General features: G+C 39.5%; 3 protein-coding genes across 4 annotated transcripts; 1 reads left to right on the plus strand and 2 right to left on the minus strand.

The window, feature by feature from the left end:
* Nucleotides 1-1,016: 1,016 nt before the first annotated feature.
* Nucleotides 1,017-3,369, minus strand: LOC144025713 (uncharacterized). The gene is made up of 2 exons (XM_077532006.1): nt 1,911-3,369; nt 1,017-1,803 (listed from the first exon to the last, which is right to left on the minus strand). The coding sequence occupies exons 1-2, from the start codon at nt 2,035-2,037 to the stop codon at nt 1,106-1,108; spliced, it is 825 nt and encodes a 274-aa protein (XP_077388132.1). The 5' UTR covers nt 2,038-3,369; the 3' UTR covers nt 1,017-1,105.
* A 154-nt stretch (nt 3,370-3,523) lies between these two features.
* Nucleotides 3,524-12,251, minus strand: sh3bgrl (SH3 domain binding glutamate-rich protein like). Its single transcript, XM_077532007.1, has 4 exons — nt 12,011-12,251; nt 5,129-5,314; nt 4,474-4,554; nt 3,524-4,241 (listed from the first exon to the last, which is right to left on the minus strand). The coding sequence occupies exons 1-4, from the start codon at nt 12,053-12,055 to the stop codon at nt 4,206-4,208; spliced, it is 348 nt and encodes a 115-aa protein (XP_077388133.1). The 5' UTR covers nt 12,056-12,251; the 3' UTR covers nt 3,524-4,205.
* Nucleotides 12,252-13,107: 856 nt separating this feature from the next.
* Nucleotides 13,108-16,720, plus strand: hmgn6 (high mobility group nucleosome binding domain 6). 2 transcript variants are annotated; one of them, XM_077532009.1, is made up of 6 exons: nt 13,108-13,273; nt 14,221-14,247; nt 14,375-14,404; nt 15,503-15,553; nt 15,632-15,748; nt 15,837-16,720. In XM_077532009.1, exons 1-6 carry the CDS (start codon nt 13,259-13,261, stop codon nt 15,882-15,884), a joined length of 288 nt encoding a protein of 95 aa, XP_077388135.1. In that variant the 5' UTR covers nt 13,108-13,258; the 3' UTR covers nt 15,885-16,720. The 2 variants fall into 2 exon arrangements, with proteins under 2 accessions (XP_077388135.1, XP_077388134.1); XM_077532008.1 differs by having other exon boundaries at nt 13,109-13,273; nt 15,629-15,748.
* The last annotated feature ends 3,402 nt before the right edge of the window (nt 16,721-20,122 follow it).

A 20,122-nucleotide genomic window follows, 5' to 3' on the forward strand; every position in this document is an offset into this window, starting at 1 on the left:
GCCGTCAGCTTTATACACCATCTATGACATTTTAAAAATACACAAATGAAGAGACAGACACACACAAAAAAAAAGAGAAAACAAGGCCTTTTTGGACTCGTATACGAGGAGAGAATGGAAAATTTACACATAATAAATCTATCAATAGCTGACCATGCTATTGCAGGATTGTGAACGGATCTGATGGAGTTGACATAAACTGCAGGACATAAAATTCATAGGCAAATTTGCGGGCTGGCGGCTATTGTTTGAACTACTTGGTGCATTGTTTATCAATTCAAACATTCCTTTATATTCAAACATATCCAGTTCAGTATATATTACCAAATTTTCAAGTGTTTACAATGTTTTGGGGAGGGGCCATCAATTGTGACAGATTGAATAACATAGCTCCTGACTACAAACCAGATAATAAATTAGCACAAAAAAAAAGTTAAAAATGGATTATAAAAATGACATTCATATACACAATTCCTCCAGATGCAACTTTTTAATCATGCTGATTTTGATGAATTTATTGATTTTTAACGTACATTTGACTTTCCTATGCACAAGTTTGTCCTAACTCTCAGGAATCAATGATAGATTTTTCTAGGCTCCTTTAAAAAAAATAAAATAAAAAAAAACAAGACTTCTTTTGATTAATTCTGGTTTGTCGTTTTGTGCTATCCATGAATGGTCATTTTTATGCATGAGTGCCCTTTGCACTGGAAAAAAAACAACACTGTTTGTGGTTATATTTTGATTGTTCAAACCCTTTGTTGTTTATCTTTTACACATGCATTAAGCATGAACTATATTGCGACATACATTGGTTGGTATTGGTATACAAGTATATAAGGAGAGCTACGCCTTTTCATTAAAAGTCCGACTTTGATAAATGTACAGATTGTGATGTCGTGCAAAAATCTACCAGCAGGTGTCGTATGCAAGCAGTTGAAGTAGATTCACCTTCGATCAACAGTGAGCACAATTTGTAATTGTCCGTTGCAGTTCAACAAAACACACTGTACTCCTTGATATTTTACTTATTTATTTTTTGATGGCTGAAAAGAACAAACAACTCTGTATTAAATGCTTGTAATAACTAGCATGTTACATGCCTTCATTGTGGATGCACATCCTCGGAAATACGAAGGATGGGGGTACTAAAGTTGGACGAACATGGAGCTAAATTTGCGGTGGTAAGGTGACTTATCTTCTTGCCACCCTCCCCTCCAGGTCCCTTTTCCAGACTGGTCTCCAGTGAATCTGGGCCGCGCTGTAGGTTGTTCGGCTGCAGAGGAGGCACCAGGCCGTGCAGGAGGCTGTTGCCCAGGTTGGAGTTGCATCGAGCCAGGTTATCGGTCAGGTGCTGCAGATAGACCTCATCCAGCTTTTTCTCCAGAAGTCCATTCAGCAACGAGTTAGACATGGGCTCCAACTGTGAGGCGGGCAGACCCAAACTCGTGTTTCCCCCGTCACCCATGACCAGATAGCCCTGGTCTGGAAGTGACAGGAGAGGCTCGTGAAGTAACTGTCGTTGTTGTTCTGCACTCTCTGATCGGGTCAGAGCACAAGACTCGGTGTAAAGATCTTGCTGAGTGGCGCTGGTTCTGAGGGGGTTGGAGGAAATGAGGCCCGAGTCGGCCACGTGCAGATCAGGATAATGATCCAAGAGGCTGCAAGCGCCCGAGAAGAGGGTCAGGTCTGATTCCAGGGTGTGAACGGGTGAAGACCTGGGGATAGAAAGGCCTGCAGCAGATGGGGGTGCTGCTCGCAATCCGTGAGATAGTCTGGAGCCAGGATCTTCCTGGTCTAGACCTGGACAACGCAAAGAATACGCAAGAGTTTTCAGTTTGTGTCTGGTTGTGGTATCAGTCAACAACAAGTCCTATTTCACATAGTTGAGCGTTGAAAACGCTGCTCACCTCTTTGTTGAATATCTGTCTGAGGAGTCAGCGAGCTTGCCTGCAACTTGTGTCCCATGGAAACCGAAGCATCCTTTTTGTAATCCTCCTTGTAACGCAACAGACTCAGAAAACCTTCCCCCAGCATGACTTAGAATTAATTTTGCCGTTTTTGTACGTCGCTAGCTCTCGGGAGGTGAAATGTGACTGCGGACGTAAATGTGGCCTGTGTCACTTCTCCAACAGAGAAGTGATCCCTCCACCCACTCGACTTACTTCCTTTATTAAGAATGACAAAGAAAATAAGAAAAGAGAAGAGGGTAAATACCATTTCAATAACAAGTCATGAAAAACACTGTTGTCTTGTCGAGGGTAAATGAGACACAGCTGGGGTGTTCAATGACAACGTTCACCCTCTAAATTTACGCTTCCATCCGGAAATCTTAACAAACTCAACTGACAGCATAAAAACTCAAGTGAGAACTTCTCAGAAAGAGGGCGAACTTGTCCCCCTGCCTTCTAAATGAAGACAAAAAAAAATACACAGAAGTTGCAGCAGTACATGAATAAAAACATAAAAGGCTTCTGTCAAAGCAATCTCTTTTGAATTTAAGATGCTATTTTGTCTGCAAATATTTCTACAGGAGGTATTCCTACATTCACAGATATGTATTTTCCGCGGTGCAAAGGTGGCACAGCAGCATTTTATATGAAATACGTATGGTTTGCTTCTAAAACTTGCCATCGTTTAGCATTCGCATATGCAAGACTCTCATTGCTGTTTTTTTGTGTTTCTTGATATTACTATTTATATTATAGGCCTACATTATATTATTATACTATCCATTCATTAATTCCTGGACTAACTATGAATTCAAACTGGGAAGCTTAAAATGAACTAGTTCAGTTCATAGTTTTACATATTTTTTTAAAAAAATTACATTCATTGGTCCAAAAATGAATGAGTTCATAGTTCTTTTTTTTATTTTTTTATTCATACTTTAAATATATCTTTAAAAATGACAATAACAGTTGAAATTAGTAGGAAACTAAAAATAGAAACACTGCACTTGAGAATTTTAAAATACAAATAACAAAAAAACAAATACAGACGGTTCGTGCGTGTGTCAATGTAAATCGCATCAGTTTGCAAACTTGTTTTTTTGGGGGGGTAAGCTAGCTAACTACATAGCATGACACGAGTCGGACATTTAAGACAAAAAATGAGCTCCGAATACGGTGAATTAAACATGGCAAAACAACACTGAACACAAAACGTGAAGAGTCCGTCGTAAACAGAAAGAATCCGGTTACTTTTCAAAATAAAACATTTTTAAAGACTCGGCTAATCAATAAACCGGAAGTACAGTAATTTTTTAATTCTTTCAACTGTGCTGCCCGTCGGCCACCGCTGCCCGGTCTAAAGTGGCCCACCGCCCGGTGGTTGGGACCTGCATAAAGCATAAAGCAAGTCCACCTGAACCACCCCAATTGTAAGCATCCATGTGATAATGAAGCCCGTCTGTTTACATTTGAAATATAACAACTAAGCAACAGATTGTCCACATTTTTAACGGTTAAAATCAACACTAAATTAGTGTGTTGTCCTTTATCAAACCGACTAGGAAGACACATTTTAGTTCAGCAATTTTATTTTCGTTTCGGGAAGTTAACTAACATTCTCCAACACCAATACAATACAAAAACAGGAGGCAAGAGCTGTTCCACTCATTACAAAAAAAAAAAATAATCAAACAGCACAAAAAAAATGTCACATCTGTCGCTGTCTGAAGTCTCACTGTTAAACATATATTCTCTTGTAGAAAAAGGTTGCCGTTAAAACAGCTTTAAGACAGTTTGAAGGAAGGACACACAAAAAAAAAAATGGGATTGAATTGCTCCTGAAGTAGGTGCTGCACTTTCAGCAATAACAGAACTGACAAGAGCACAACATGGAAATGTTTCGGTGATCCAAGAAGATTTAAGACCTTTTAATAATGGTCACGATGAGTGCACATTATATTGTGCACAAGGATGAGACTACATTGCACATCTTTTAATCATGCTAAATGGACGACTGACTTGAGATTGGACTAATAGGCGAGCAGGCTGAGGTTAAGGTAGGTTGAGGAAGCACTTGCAGAGTTTGAGAAGCAGAATATGGTTTTCTTTTGTTGTACCTCATTTTAACAACAACTGACAAGGCACAGTTAATAACAGAACGGTAAAAAACGTGAAAAATGAGGAGTAACATTTTTTTTTTTTTAAACGTATTCCTGGTCATTCTGAGTCTGGTCCTCAAGCAGAAAAGGTGAACTACTGTTGCGCTTTCTTCAGCTGAGCCTCAGCCTCCTGTAAAGTAACACAAATGGAAAGAAAGGAAGGAGATAAAGTGTGGTATGAAAAATGATTATGTATTAAATATACATTGCTAGAGAAAAGGAGGGCAGATGGGGGGCGCCATTGTGCAGCAGAGAGAAGCACATGAGCCATGTTTGGGTGCCGTGACAGAAAAAAATGTTGAACTAAATTATTGTGGGCTGTAAGAAAACAATGCAGTTATGATGGGTTACTAAAATTTCACCTTTGAGCCCGGGGGAGCAGTCAGACCGAGAAATGCATACACAGCGTTGTCCTCTCTGGCATCGAAGAAGGCCTCGTAGTTCTGAGAAGCAAGGAAGGAGAAGGAAAGATGACTTTAGAGACGTGTGCTCTCCCCCCAAAAAACATAACTCTCCTCCAAGGAATAACTTAAAGTAAAAAAGTAAAAGATATAGATAAAAAAAGAAATGCAGTATATAACAGAGCATGCTATTAATTGAGATAGTTAGCTAGCTAGCTAGCTAGCTAGCTAGAGAGATAGTTAGCTATCTATCTATCTATCTATCTATCTATCTATCTAGATATCAAGCTAGCTAGCTAGCTAGCTAGCTATCTAGATAGCAAGCTAGCTATCTAGATAGATAGTAAGCTAGCTATCTAGATAGATAGTAAGCTAGCTCGCTAGATAGATAGTAAGCTAGCTAGCTAGCTATCTATCTAGATAGCAAGCTATCTATCTATCTATCTAGATAGATAGATAGATAGATAGATAGATAGATAGATAGATAGATAGATAGATAGATAGATAGATAGATAGATAGATAGATAGATAGACAGGCAGGCAGGCCAACAGACGTGTACTACAGTGTACTAGTTCCCATCATGGTAATAATTTGAATCATTTGCTTCTATCTCACCCCACAATATTTGCTGTCATTAAATATCTGTGGCGGAAGAGGGTTCCCCGTGGCCGGCCTTGACTCCTCGGGAACGTTCTCTCGCATCCACTTCCGGTTGGCCTCGTTGGCCGCGATGTCACACTCCTCAAACCCGATCTTATTGGCGGTTAGGAAGCCCATCACGTCCTGCTGCTGCTTTTTAATCTGCGGGTGGGTGGTGAAGAGGAAGTTGTCAGTTATAGTCATGTGTCAACTGCGAAGAGCCATTTGAGGAAACAGCTTTGGTTTCACGCAACCGTCATGCATCTGGGGGGGGTTAATAAAAAAAATAAAAAGCTCCACACTTCCTTCTTGCTGTGATACACAAAACACACATGAAAAACTGTTCACTGTGTGGTAAGCAATGCTAACGCATATAAAATATTTGTGTCAATAGTACTTGAGAGCTCAATATTTGCACACAAAAAAATAAATAAAAAAAAATCTCTTTTCCCTCTTTAATTATGGTAATTTTTATTTTATTTTATCAGAGGATTGGGGAAACCGTAATTTAGGAAATTACTCACGAGAGGCTACACTTAAAAACAAAACACTTTTTGGAATGGTAGTTTATAGGTCAGGGAATATCCCACTATACATTAGTGATAATTCTGATATTGACGAAGAACAGTGGTGTCCAAATTATAGCCCGGGGGCCAATTGAGGCCTGCCACCCCTTTCTAAGCGACCCGCAACATGTACTAAAAATGCTATTAATAAATGTTTTTGCATTTTTAAATATGCAAAGATGCAAATTAACTATTTACATTTAAAGAAGTAACATTTCTTTTCATAACACTTGTGCTGAAGAAATAATTTTTTTTACAAGCAAGAATTGCTTCCTGCTATTAACTATTTTACATTTATTTCGAAAGCTGTTCAAGGCAGGTTCTGTCGTTTTCATTCAGGAAAATGCACTTTTTAAATACAGGATGTACACACTTTAACTCTTTCTCAGTCTACACATCTGGGCTTATGTTAATGTTTGGTGGTGATTTTTTTCCTAACCATGGATTTTTTGTTTCTTCCTCTCACTCACACAAGCTTACACGTGTGAGTGAGTGGAAAGAAAAAAAAAATCTGTGCGTGCTGTCGCTGCCGCGGGAATGAAGTCAGGAAGCTGACAAATTCGAACAAGGTGATGAGTATGGAACTGTCGGGAATGTAAGCGAGAGGAAGACGAAGAAGGTTGATGGTTTGGGTGAAGGAAGACATGGGGCCAACTGACGTTAGAGAGGAGGATGAGACTACGATGGAAAAGGATGACATGCTGTGGTGACCCCCAACGGGACAGGCCGAAAAGAAAAGAAAAGAAGAAGGAGCAGAATTGGAGAGTGTCTAACCCTGCCACTTACATGGATGTGTGTTTGTATGCATTGTCCAATAGGGCCTTGATGGGTGCATGTAAGAGGGAGGATGGCCCTACAAGGCCAGACGGAAACAAACGCTCCTCTGGGTCTTGAGAGGAGGTAACAAGTCAAACGAGAGCCAAATAAGGCCTGCTGCAAGTCGACACATACACACGCACCCTCAGCTGCGCAGAAACACACACCTGGTGCAATGCTAACCAGTATCTTGGCAAAGTACAGTACTACAAGATTGTATGAGTATTAATGGGTGAGTGGCGCACGAAACAATTTGGTGGCTGAAAGTCAACTAAACGCTATGCTTGCCGGCTGCTGGGACAATGTCTAAAAAGGAAACAAAGACTAAAACAACGGACATTCTCACTATAATTATAGTTAGTTTTAGTTAGCTTTGTAAACGTAAAATGTATTTTCGGTTAGTTTTCGTTTTTAAAAAAAGCATCTTGGTTTTTATTTTATTTCGTTTACAAAAATGTTTTTTGAATTTTAGTATTAGTTATTTTGTTGGCTTTCGTTAACTAAACTAAACCAAACCATTATCTCAATTTTACATCCCACACGTTCCACATGACCAACAAAATAACATGATCAACCATATGTTTATAACAAAAATGTTCAAACCACTGCAACATTTTGCACAGCTTCAACATTTAACTGAGTGATTCTTTTGCATCGGTGGGGCCTGCAACTGCAACTTGCAGTCAAAAAAAAAATACAAAAAATAAAATATTGATTTGAATTCATTCAGTTCATTATAAGCTCAATACTTTTGCTAACCAAAAAATGTGGTCTTATACGTAGTTATGGCTTATTTAAGTTATGTATGCGTTCCAGATGAAAGAAAAACTGAAACGTTGATCTCTTGGCTCCTCTTTTGATGATGAATCCAAATGCTTTCAGGGGCCAGAAAAATCTATTAACTAGCCTCAGTGTTCCAATGCTTTTAGTATATAATGCTAAGAATGAAAAGTGAAAGTTCTGACTCCTGATTCATGAGTCTCGTCTGCTGCTTTAAATAATTCATTTCCATAAACTATGTTGCCTTGTGCAATATAGCTAGATAGATATGCAAATAGCACTGAGAATGGGCCCATGGAAAAGTGGCACACACGTTGTATTGTTTGTCTAGAAATGGATCATGTGTTTCTAATACCCAGAGAATGAAGACTGCTGATGCAGGTCATTCCGCGGATGCCAAACACATTTTTGTATAAAGCCTTCAATATTTTGGGGGAAATGTGCCTGAATTTAGTGTTAGCATTTTATTCTAGTCTACAATCATTTTACCCCTGTATGTGTGTATGTATGTGTATATATATATATTGTCAGCAGATAATGTTGAACATTTCAGATCTAAAACTATTTTAACATAGAATTTTTTTCTCATCTTTTTGATGAAAAATAACTTCAAAGTTCACACACATTTACAGTATTTCAAGTGGCTCGTATGGCTCCATTCTACAAGCTAGTATGTTAGCCTACATTAGTTAGCGGTCAGACTAACATTATAGTTGGAATGTTATAGTCATTGAATTCATGTTACGATAATTACTTTTTTTTTTTCTTTTTTTTTTACCTTTCACTGTGAATCCACCTCCTATCTGTCCCACGTGTTTGTGCATGTTGCACTCGCTAGCTGCACATTAGAAAGGTGGTGTGTCACATGACAGTTTCACAGTGACAGATTAGCAGACTAGGATGTTACAAAATATATAATTTTGTCTCGTTTTTGTGCATGAACTAAAATGTCCATAGATTATTTTAGTTCAGTTTTTATGAAGTGAAGTACATTTCCGTTTCGTCTTCATTAGTTGATGAAAATGCATACTGATTTAGTCCTAGTTATTGTTTATTAAATGAGGGTTGTAGTCTAGTAACGTAGTTTAGTTTTCGTCCAGTGTGTTGATGAAAATGTTTAATTTCCGGTAACGTAATTAACGCTAGCAAGGTGTTGTTGTTTTAACTCAAAACAGTTCATAGACAATAATAAGATTTCATATAATTCTCCAGGCCTTCGTTTTTTTGTATTCAGCATAGCCTTGTGAAATGATTCTCTTCGTGTTACAAACGGCATCATCATAATCACTGTCATCATCACCAGCATTTGAGTGTTTTGTTGTCAAGAAGGGAAATTAGATTTAGGTCCGATCGATCCCTAAAAAAAAAGCTCAGTCATTGACCGCAGCCAGACAAAAGCACGGATTGATTACATTAACTGTATCCAGTACAAGCTTACATCAATCGCTCACAAAGCAATGAGGCTGAGGATCAACTTACATTTACTTCAAATACAAAACAGAAAACTTAAAATTTCTTGACAACATATTCTTCACACCAAAAAAAAAAAATGCAATCACTTATGGAAAACAGACACAATTAAATGTTTGTTTTCAGAAGGCAGGAAACCCTCAAGTCAAGCCAAGTCAAGAATATGTGTGTACTCTGTATGTCTATTTGAGTATTACAGTGATAATAGTTTTGCCTTGATTCAAGGAAATCTGATTTGTGCTGAAAACAGAGGCTTGCTGGAGGTTTGACAGCAGTCGTAGCCTCCACCCAAGCCTGAGCTCAGTCAGCATTGCAACACATTTACAAAAGAACAGCTTTGGCTCGGCTCCCTCGCAGCTGCCTGAGGGAGAAGCCTACAACTGACCTATTAAACAATGTCTGACCTACAAATTCTGGGAAGAAAACAGAGGTAGAAAGACACACAAACACTGCGGATATGTACTACTAAATGTTACCGCATTCACAATTACGTACAACCTTATCTTGGTGGCAATAAGGAAAACGTGTGGCGGTAGTTTGTACTAGGCAGTAAAGATATGTAGCAGGAAATGACTTAAAATCTATCAAATAATAACATGTATTAGGAGTGTTTATGATCCAGTATATAATAAAAACAATTGGAGGATGACTTCATTTTTTTCCAACAAATCTTTTGAGATACAAACATACTGTGGTGGAAAAAAATGATGTCATTTTACTTAGAGACCACCTTTAATCTGGGTTCAGGGGAGATATAAGTTGTTCACCAAAACATGCGTAGCGTTAACAGCTTCTACGGGACTTGGACGACTTGCTGTGAGTGACAGAAGCATGTAGCCTGCTGTTTAATTTATCATGATTTAATAAATTTTATTTTTTGCTCTTCACAAATAGTGGGGATTCAGTTTAATCTACTTAGATAATGATTAATGTAAGTGTTTATATATATAAATATATTGCATTGACCAGGTGCATTTAGGCTCACGATGGCAAGTATCTGCTACATATTAGTTTAAAAAAATAAAATAAAATCTGAATATGTCTAATTCCAATATGAAGACGTGCAATTTCATGCAGTTTTCCCCTTACATGATGCATATCCAAATTGTATCACTTGAAAGCAAAAAAATCTGAACTGTGTCACCTAAACCACTTGTACTGTAGGTAGGTACACTTAAATAAGACAAGACAATACATCTAGGGACACCACATGATTGATCATTGCTCTATGCAAGTGCTGGATTGATTACACCTCTCACACAGGACCTAGTAACGTCATCGGACAGGATTTAATGAGATAGTTGTAATATTTAGATGATTTTATCTGGGAAATTAAAGGAGCAGAATGTACGAGACATATATATCTCATTGTGCAGTACCGTTCTACCCACTGTAAACTACCAGTTCAATAATAAATGTAGCGTACAGTTGGCTCAATATTTCTCTAACACTGTAAACATGATTATTTTTTAAAAGTAGTTACAGCGCTTATTAAATTCTACACAGATATGTCTAATGAAGTGGTTCTAAGTATGGCTTTACTTTACAAGCTAAACACAAAATCTGAAGACAAAACATAACTTTGTGGCCTTAGAAAATGCCCTACAAGCATCCGATTTATGCAGACAAATAATTTGAAAACTATGTAGCTCACACACGAACAAGAGTTGTCCTTGTATTTGAGCTGTTCTTTCTATCTCTATTAGCAAATGTCAAATATGCCAACATTTTTATTGCATTAAACTAGGACTTGTGGTGATGAGTTAAGTTGTTTCCAGAACTGTCAGACATTCAAATGCTGCTTTTATATAGCGTATATTCTAAACAAGGACAAATTCCCGTCAAACTGTCGGAAATGCCTATCGGGAAAGACAATTAAGCTGTAATGTGAGCTGATATACCAGACCAGGCTTGTAATGGCACATTCATCAGGCTCCGTTGCTCCTGATTGCTAAAACAGATCAGAATCAGGGCTGATATAGCGAGCGTGTCTCACAGAGTTGTTGACTGGCTCTGTCCTTTTAGACCACCAAAGTCTTCACCAATCATTTACTGTAAGGGCAATAAAGCCATTTAAGCACTCAGTGCCGACTGAAAAGAAAGAGGCTCTATGTGACTGAGTGAGTGTTGAGTGATCATCTTCAAGGTGATGTCAACCTCATGACAAAGGCATGTTAGTTTAGTACACCGAAAAGATTACATCAATGAATGACACCAACAGATGCTTAAAAAAAAAAGCTCCAACATGCACTCATTGGCCACATTCGATACAACTACAACATCCAATTTGATCATTTCACCATGCCAATAATACATGAATCAATATCCTGTTTTATGACCCTGTTGAAAAGTACAAATAATTGAACAACACTGTGACTCTACTTGTAGTTTGTGGTGAAAATAAAGTGCACTACATCACTGTGAGAGGGTATGTTAATTAGCTTATGTTATAGCATGTTAGCCTGTCATGTACCTAAATTAGGTAAGCAAAACATTGGCAACAGGTCCCAGTGCAGTTCAAGTCGCTACATTTCAATAATAAACATAACGTGTAGCTGAAGAAAGATCTCTGTGGTAATGTTAATCAAGCATAAACCATTGGGAAAGTCAGTTGTGTTAGATTGCAACCGTGGTTGTGTGCTCACTTTAAATCAGAGGTACTACTCCAACCCAAGATTAATTGTTTAATGCACAAAAATGATGTGTCACTCCTAAACCAGATGTCTAAAATGACTTAAACTTGCTCCGGCTGCACTTTTCTAAAAGGCCCTGGAGAGTTGCATCACCATCATTCCTTTCCACTCTGGATGAAATTGGCATGCCTGAAACTAAACACCCTCAGTTCCAACAGCAAATCCAAACCATTCCAAGCAGAGAATGTGCAGCAAATGTTTTGTTAACCGCCAGCATTTCCTGTTTTCTAGCCTGGTTTTAGCTGTCATCAACATCACTTGTCAGTAAACACAATAACCAAAACCACAACAGTCGACAGCAGCATGTTGTAAATTGTACTCTTACAACTCTCTTGTAACACAGCTTGAAAAAAATAAAGTGTACAGAATATCCAAAACGACAGGTCATGTAAAAGGGGCCGGACATTTCCCTACTGATACAAATTCTTAGTTCAAGCAAAGTTCAGCTGCCCTCCTTTTGGCTTTTGAGGGCAGGGGGATGCTGCAAATAGCCACACATCACAATAACGATGTAACATTCTCTCATCCCTTACCGAAGTGGACCCAGAGGAGGACGCTATGTACACTTTGATCACCATGGTCAATCCCGGATGCAGACGTTTGTTGCTCTGGCTCTTTTCGAGGCAGGTTGATGTTGTAGGAATTGTGGCGAGAGGAGGGGGAAAAAACGAAACGACAAAGTTATCAGGTTTGATCCTCTGTTACAAACAAACTGCCTTCACAAACGCTCGTACTCTTACTGCACTGGATGGAGCTTTTGCATTCCTCCGCCCCTCCTGGCCTCCCCGCCCCTTTTAGCCCCTCTCGAGAGATTCTGAGCAGTGAGAAGTGCACAGCTCGAGTCGAGTCGCAGGGAGACACGTAACCGCAAAATGGCAAATAATAAAATGTGGCGAGACTGTGCTTTGTGTCTGGCGGGAATGTGGACTTCAACTCGTTGTTGTCTTTGCGTTTCAGCACCGCACGTACGTGTCATAGCAAAAAAAAAAAAAAAAAAAAAAATGGCGAATGAATGAGTTGCCGTGCATAGAACACGCCGCGAAGGAGTTTTTCTTTCTTCTTCTTTTTGTGTGCGTGTGGTTGTGCACCAGACAGCAGTGAGAGGCGAGGGCAGCCATGTTCAAGAGACGTGCTCAGTGGGCCCCCTGCAGGCGTCTGGAGCAGACGATGCACTCCTTTCCACTCAAATGAATTTAGGAAAGCCGGGGGAAGAAAAAAAAAAAGTGTCCGCGAGGAGAAGAGTGGGCGCCATATTGGACTCAAACACGAATGCAGATGACGACAAAAATCGCCCCGTATCGATGGATGTTGGTTTAATTTGTTTTATTTAGAAAAATCAACAAGAAAGCTCGGCTTTTACGTTGCATGTTTCCACCGGTTGGGGGGCTCGAACGCGGCGGCTTTCCCGTGAATCCCCCCCCCACCCTCTCCTTGAACAATCACTACACATGTATTCGGCCAACATGTCCTCGAATCCTTTCATTCTCACAGGCGTCCTCCCATCTGCCCCTGTAAGAAGAAGCCATTCGTGCAGAGCCCCGAACCATCACCGGCTCCAAAATTCCAAGTGTTCCGCAGCCCTGAAAGGCGACACGCGATTGGCTGACCGAGCTGTCAATCCGGCGCTTAGCCGCACCCCTCCCCCCATTCAACCACTCGCCTCTCTGCTTCTGTGTGTTTACTACACTGGCGAGCATAGGACAGACATTCGTCTTCATATGCACTGAGAACAACTGTTTTTTTTTTAGTTGTGTTTGCGTTAAAACATCCACGAGCTCAACATGCCCAGGAGAAAGGTGAGTGAGATAAAACACGTAAACATACTTAGAGGAGCGCGGATGCAATGCAAACGCGTGCGAGACGTTCCTCTGAGACATTACTTAATTATAACACAATGTATAGTGTTCGGATGTAATCGGTCATTTCGCCCAGATTTGTAAAAATAATGTGATTTTTTTTGTGTGTTGGAATGAATATTTTCCCGCGCTGATAGGCTCTGTAACGGTGCAAGCCGCCGCTGTCCGTTATGTAGCTCGAAGTCTGTGGCTCTCCATGCAGTTAAAGCACAAGCAGCAGCAGCCATGCTTTGCAGCTCTTGTCCACCTTCGTCGGCGAGCCAGCCGAGAACAAACGGCGAGCTTATCGCCGTTTGCCCGAGAAAGCGCGCCAAAGTGGCGCCAGAAAATACTACGGTGACTTTACTTTGCGCTTTGGGCGCAAAATCCGACATTCGCGGTCGCGTTTGGATACAATTTTATATTTTCTCTCTTTGTTCGTAGTCCCAAATGGCTGCGGTGGCGGCGCTGTGCCTGCGGGTGGCGCCAGTGAGGCTGAGCGAGGTCTCCCCCCCCCCCCCCCCTCTCTGAGACTCCCGCGCCAGCTTTCAAATCTGAGCTGCATGCATTGAATGGGAGGCAGACACGGGGGAGTGAAAGGGACAAGCGAGGCCGGGGCCCTCCAAATGTGTCCCCAGAGGCCCGCATGCTCAACTTCTCGGAGCCCCTCTCGCCCACCACGCTTTGCCGCCATATTGCATAGCCCTAAACGGTTTAAAGCAGCTCTATGTGTCACACTTTCATGTTTTTGGGTGATATGAAAAAGTTTTTTCGACACCTCTGTTGTTAATCATTTTAAGTACACAAGTCGTTTGGTGGCACTTTATTGTACTTATAATCACAAATTAAGCTTTTAACAATAGTATTTTCATGCTTCTGTGTTTAACTGCTGTTTTTCTCTTTTGCAGAGACAAGAACCAGAGGACAAGGAGGAGGTGAGTGTTGAAAATGTTAAATTGCACTTTATATGGCATTTTAAATATAATGTTGTATTTGTCATCATGCACAATGTCCCAAGATTACATTGCAACATGATTAAAAATAACCTGTTTTCTGTTACAGCCCACGAGGAGATCAGCACGGTTATCAGATGTAAGAGAACCCAATTAAGAAATAATGTTTTCATTGAATAATATGGCTAATTAACTTGAGATAAACAGAACTTAAATATATACAAGCAAATAGTTAATTTGGTAAAAACAGGCGATTTTCCATGCAAAACCTTTTTTTGTTTGTTTTAAATTAATTTGAGTGTTCATTAATCATTCATAAATAGCATCACAGTCTAAACAGTATATATATATATATATATATATATATATATATATATATATATATATATATATATATATATATATATATATATATATATATATATATATATATATTTAAAAACTGCTGGGTTAAAAATAACCCAATGCAGGTTGAGAACAATTCAGTTAAAACTTTATTTTAATGCCACAATTTTAAGGGTAATTTACATTAATCTTAAAAAAAAAGTTATGATTAAATATGTTTAAACATAATCAATTTATTTGAATCACATAAGCTTGTAGTAGCACGCAGCTGCCTCTTTTTAAATCGTAAAAACATTTTAATCAAATATTATACACTTTTACATTCAGAGAAAAGTTGAAGATTGTTTCCAAGATAGGTTGGTGGTTCATATTCTGTAACTACAAAATAATATGAAACCCGTGCATAAAGGGTTTGTGGGATTAGCCCGCTTTGTTTTTGATAATTATAAGAAAAAAAAGTCGTGTAATGTTTAGAATAGAATATTTTCAGATTGCATTCAAAACCTCAGACAACAATTTTAGAGAGCAAAACCAACCGTGGTTATAGAAATTTTATACTCGGTACTACTCATGTATCTTTTTTTTTAATTTTTAATTTATTTATTTTACAAACGTAAGTGTGACAGTGATTTAGAGCCCTATCACATGATTTGTTAAAAAGCAGCATACAAAAGGGCTTGACATATTTGGCAACTTGACTTAAAGTAACCCAATACTCTTAACAGCTTAGTTTTGCATATTGTAATAATTTCTTAATGTTACAGTGTAATAATAGAACGAGCAATTGCTTTTAAAAGTTATACCCCGGGACCTAGACTGCTTATACAACGCAAATCTTGCGCATGAACAAAAGAAAACCCATTTGAGCATATTTTATTTCTGTTTTTGTCAGCTGAAGCCGGCCACATCTAAGGTGGAACCAAAAGTGAAGAAGGCAGCGAAGGTAGGCGGGGCCAACCGCGCTCGCGGCCATCAACTGTTTGAATATGAATCCGCTCATCTTGCTGCCTTTTCCCAGAAGGAGAAGGCTGTGAATGACAAGAAGGAAGACAAGAAGACCAAGAAGACAAAGGAGAACGCCGAGGCAGAGGCCAATGAAGAAAACCACTCTGAGAACGGAGAGGCCAAGACCAATGAGGTGAGCGGACGCTTCGGCTGCGGATTCGGGAAAAGTGCAAACGATGGCGTTGACCTTGCCGATTCGCTATCGTTTCCGTGTGCCGCAGGTGGAGGAAGCTCCCGAGGAGGCCAAGGAGGAGGCCAAGTCAGAGTAGCACCACTGCCCCAAGCGTTCCTCCTCTACAAGCCCTCCCTTTGAATCTCCCTTCTCAAGTCTCTCACATGGTTTCCCTCCAAGGCGTATTGTTAACAGAGGAATATTTTTATCAATGATTTTATAAGTATCCGTACAGATTTTTAGCACAAAAAGCAAAAGCTGATTATGGAGCACCTTGCAGATTTGCAGTGGTCATATCAAAGTGTCTGCAAGCAAGACAAACACACTTAAAATCTTTTTTAAATGGCATTTCGTGATTGTTCAAGCCTTGTTTGGTGTAGAAAGTGTCCCCTGCCGGATTGGCTCTGTCGTGACTTGTTGTATTCCTGTGCTTTTCCTCCCGCCGCCTCCTCTGCAGATTAGACCCTCCCTCTCCTCGCAAGTTCAGCTTCCTATCCATGTTTTATTAACGGTTCAGCCATGTCGTCGTGGCTGTTTCTTTTAGATCTCTTAATGTGCAGTGAGTTCCCCTTTGCTTATGTCACATTATTATTTGTTTTTTTCCCCCTCATTGAAAATGTGTTTTTCAAGGTTAATTAAGCGCATCGCCCATAAGAAAGAGGAAGACGAACATGCGAAACATTCCTGGAACAGTGATGCCTCTGGCCTGTGTCCGAGACGACCCTGCGTTATGAGCAAGATGGGAAAGAAAAAGAAAAAAGAAAAAAACAGCTCCTGCGCCATCCACGCTGTCATGTCAGCTTATTTTTTTTTGAACGGTTGTGTTTTTAAATGATTTGAATTTGGAAATCACTCACAAACGCAGGTGTCTGGTCCCACTCTTATGTTCTGAAATTCTCTTAATAAAAACGAGTCCTGGGAATTTTCCTCGAAGCATGTGTGTGGAGACTGTTTTTTGGGGGGGGGGGAATAAAAAAATAGTAAGATGATTTTACAACTACACATGGATAAATATTATAGCATCACGCAAATAATGATGCCTAATTAATAATGTGTCTGGCCTGATCAAGGTTGGTAATCCTGGCACGCTTCTGTCATCTGAAAGTCAACATCTCCCTCTTCCATTAGCTTTGTGTTAAGTTGCCCTGGTTTGCCTTCCACCTAGTCTTCACATGTTTACACACAACTCTGCATGAATACCATGACCCAGATGCACTATTTTACATTATTTCTATACAATCTTCCTTCACATTTAGCTCAGTCTCCACTGAGACCTACATGCAAGCAGAATCATGAAAGATGCAAATAGTGTTGTTAAGCTAACCCACTCTCTTGAGTCCAGCGGCTTTGTTTTTTAAACTACATCCAAACGCGCATGTCTGTTGTTCATAAACATTTTTTCAGAGCAGTGTTTTCATTATATGGTTCACATTCGCTAGTGCTCACCCCTAAATAGGATATCTTAAAGTAGGATTTAGCAGTCTCTCTCTCTCTCTCTCTCTCTCTCTCTCTCTCTCTCTCTCTCTCTCTCTCTCTCTGTTTTCTCTCTCCTGCAAATCCATCCATGATTCGCGGCCCACATCCGCCACAGTAAATACGTCATAATCGCTTTAGTTTCCTGCTCGTTGGCTATTTCGTGGAGCAGATGCGGCTTCTCTTGAGCCAGCCATAATCGTCATGGCCGAGCACTGGGCTCCATTTTGTCGATATGGTGTCTCCCGAGGGGTGGGTGTTGTTCCAAGTATGTGCCACTAGATGGAAACCTTGCCTCGCTCAACACAGAGCTCTGGCTCAACAAACAACCCCCCCCCCCAAAAAAAGGCCTTTAATATTAAACTTTTAATATTAAACTTAAATTGACCTTGTTTTTTTTATTTAATTTTATTACTTTCATTACTTTTTAAAACTACATTTTCAATTATTTACATTTTCTTTCTTTCTTTCTTTCTTTCTTTCTTTCTTTCTTTCTTTCTTTCTTTCTTTCTTTCTTTCTTTCTTTCTTTCTTTCTTTCTTACGGAAGCGTCGAGCTGCCAATGTGGACTAAACATTTTTGGCTGTCGAGTACGTTCGACCATACTTGTAAATATGTTCAAACGTATTGAAACATGTTTGAACATATTCGCAAATATGTTTGAACATATTCCCAAATATATTCGAACATACTCGTAAATATATTCAAACATAGTCGCAAATACATTCGAACATACAAATACATTCGAACATACTTGCAAATATGTTCGAACATACTCGCAAATATGTTTGAACTTACATGGAGGCGACATGCTACAAAGTTAGCATACCTTTTTAGACATTTGGGCCAAATTATCAATTCATTAGAAATTTACGTAGACAAAAAAAAACAACAACAACAGTGTTTATTCGTAACTTTTATGATTTATTATGTCTGCCGTGCATGATTTAGATTTGTCATTTTTTTCACTTGCGCATGCGCAAATAATACCCCGTGGCATTATGGGAATGTATGCTAACTTTGTAGCATGTAGCCTACAAGTACGTTCGAACATATTTGCGAGTATGTTCAAACATACTCACCAGCCAAAAATGTTTACTCCACATTGGCAGCTCTATGCTTCCGTACTTTCTTTCTTTCTTTCTTTCTTACCAGTAATCAAATGAGCGCTTGGGATTTATGCCCCTGGCAGAGTCACCCTTGGCAAACAGTTCTTAGGGAAAGTACCGGTGAGCAACTAACTCCCTCTGTTAAAACCAAAACGTGGACCTTGTTTTCCATTGCCCGAGACACAAAGTCACCTGGGCCCCTATCTGGAGGCTACCATGTGGCCAGGCCTGTACTCACGGGCTGCAGCTCCAATTCCCATGGGGGTCACCAACTCTGGGAGAGGCCAATCGCCAATGGATCGGCACCAAGACACGTTATGCCGCAGTTGATCGACTTTGTGGTCATGTCCTCTTGAATTGCTGGAGAATTTCTTGAAACACACCAGTGAAGGCAGGAGTAGCGCCGTCAACCATTCACCACCCAGCTGGCAGACCTACACTCTGAAAATTGCCTTGATTAACCAATTGGTCAGACATTGACCATCGTCAAAGAATTAGAATATCCTCCACAAGTTGAATAATTTCTGTAATTCTATTCAGAAAGTCGTACTTTCATACATTATAGATTCAGGGTCCACAACTCAAGTGATTTCAAGTATTTTTTTGTTTATTTTTACATTATTTGGGCTTACAGCTCATTAAACCCACAAAATCAGGAAAATTTGAATAATGTGAAGAAATCACCATGCATACTTTCCAGTCTTTTGCATGGGAAAACAAAAAGATGGATGGATGGAGTTTGACATTGATGTGATAGAAAATCTATTTTGTGCATGCTGAAATCAATAGTGGGTTTTTAAATTGATTTAATTATTAGTTCATCACTAGATGGCGCTAAACATTACACACTTTGACTTTAAATGTATAAATTATGCACACAAACCTGCATAAACATTGCCCGAAATAAAGTAAGTTTAATACATTTTACCCCAAACTGCCATATTTGTCTTATTGTGTGGAAATATGGGGAAAAACATATAAACCTAACACTCAATCTGTGTTTAAGCTACAAAAAATAGCCATACGAGTTATTAATCACTCATGTTAAATTGAACCAACAAATCCGTTATTCATTAAATTAAATATGATCAAATTTCATGACCGAGTCGAGCTTAAAATAGTACAATTAATGTATAAAGTATACAATAACCAACTTTTTTTTTATTCAGAAGTTGTTTGAAATCTAAGAAGGCTGCAAGATCGAGTCCAGGCTTCGGCCTTCCTGGGTGGAGTTTGCATGTTCTCCCCGTGCCCGCGTGGGTTTTCTCCGGGTACTCATGCATCATCCTCCCACATTCCAAAGACACGCATGGCAGCTTAATTGAACACTCTGAAATGTCCCTAGGTGTGCTTTTGAGTGTGAGTGGTTGTTCATCTCTGTGTGCCCTGCGATTGGCTGACAACCAGTTCAGGGCTTTCCACTTACTGCCCGAAGCCGGATGGGATTGGCTCCAGTGAGCCTTGTGAAGAGTAAGCGGCCTCATATTCAGCCAGAAAGTTCGAATGAGAGTATGTATGTATTCTCCACTGTCTTTATCATGAGCAGAAAAACTGTGCATTGATCAGACAGAGGTGCAATGCCTTTTTCTTTAGCACCTGTATACTTTTTTTTTTTCTTTTTCATCTGCAAAGTGATATTTCACAGTTCCAACACATGGATCGATCAATCTGTTCAATCTGTCTCCTGTGATCATCCCTTTGACTTGTTAATGGCTTTACTTGTAAATCACACACACAAACATGCACGCACACTC

This window comes from Festucalex cinctus, chromosome 9 (genome assembly GCF_051991245.1).
Source record: "Festucalex cinctus isolate MCC-2025b chromosome 9, RoL_Fcin_1.0, whole genome shotgun sequence".
Taxonomy (NCBI): Eukaryota; Metazoa; Chordata; class Actinopteri; order Syngnathiformes; family Syngnathidae; genus Festucalex; species Festucalex cinctus.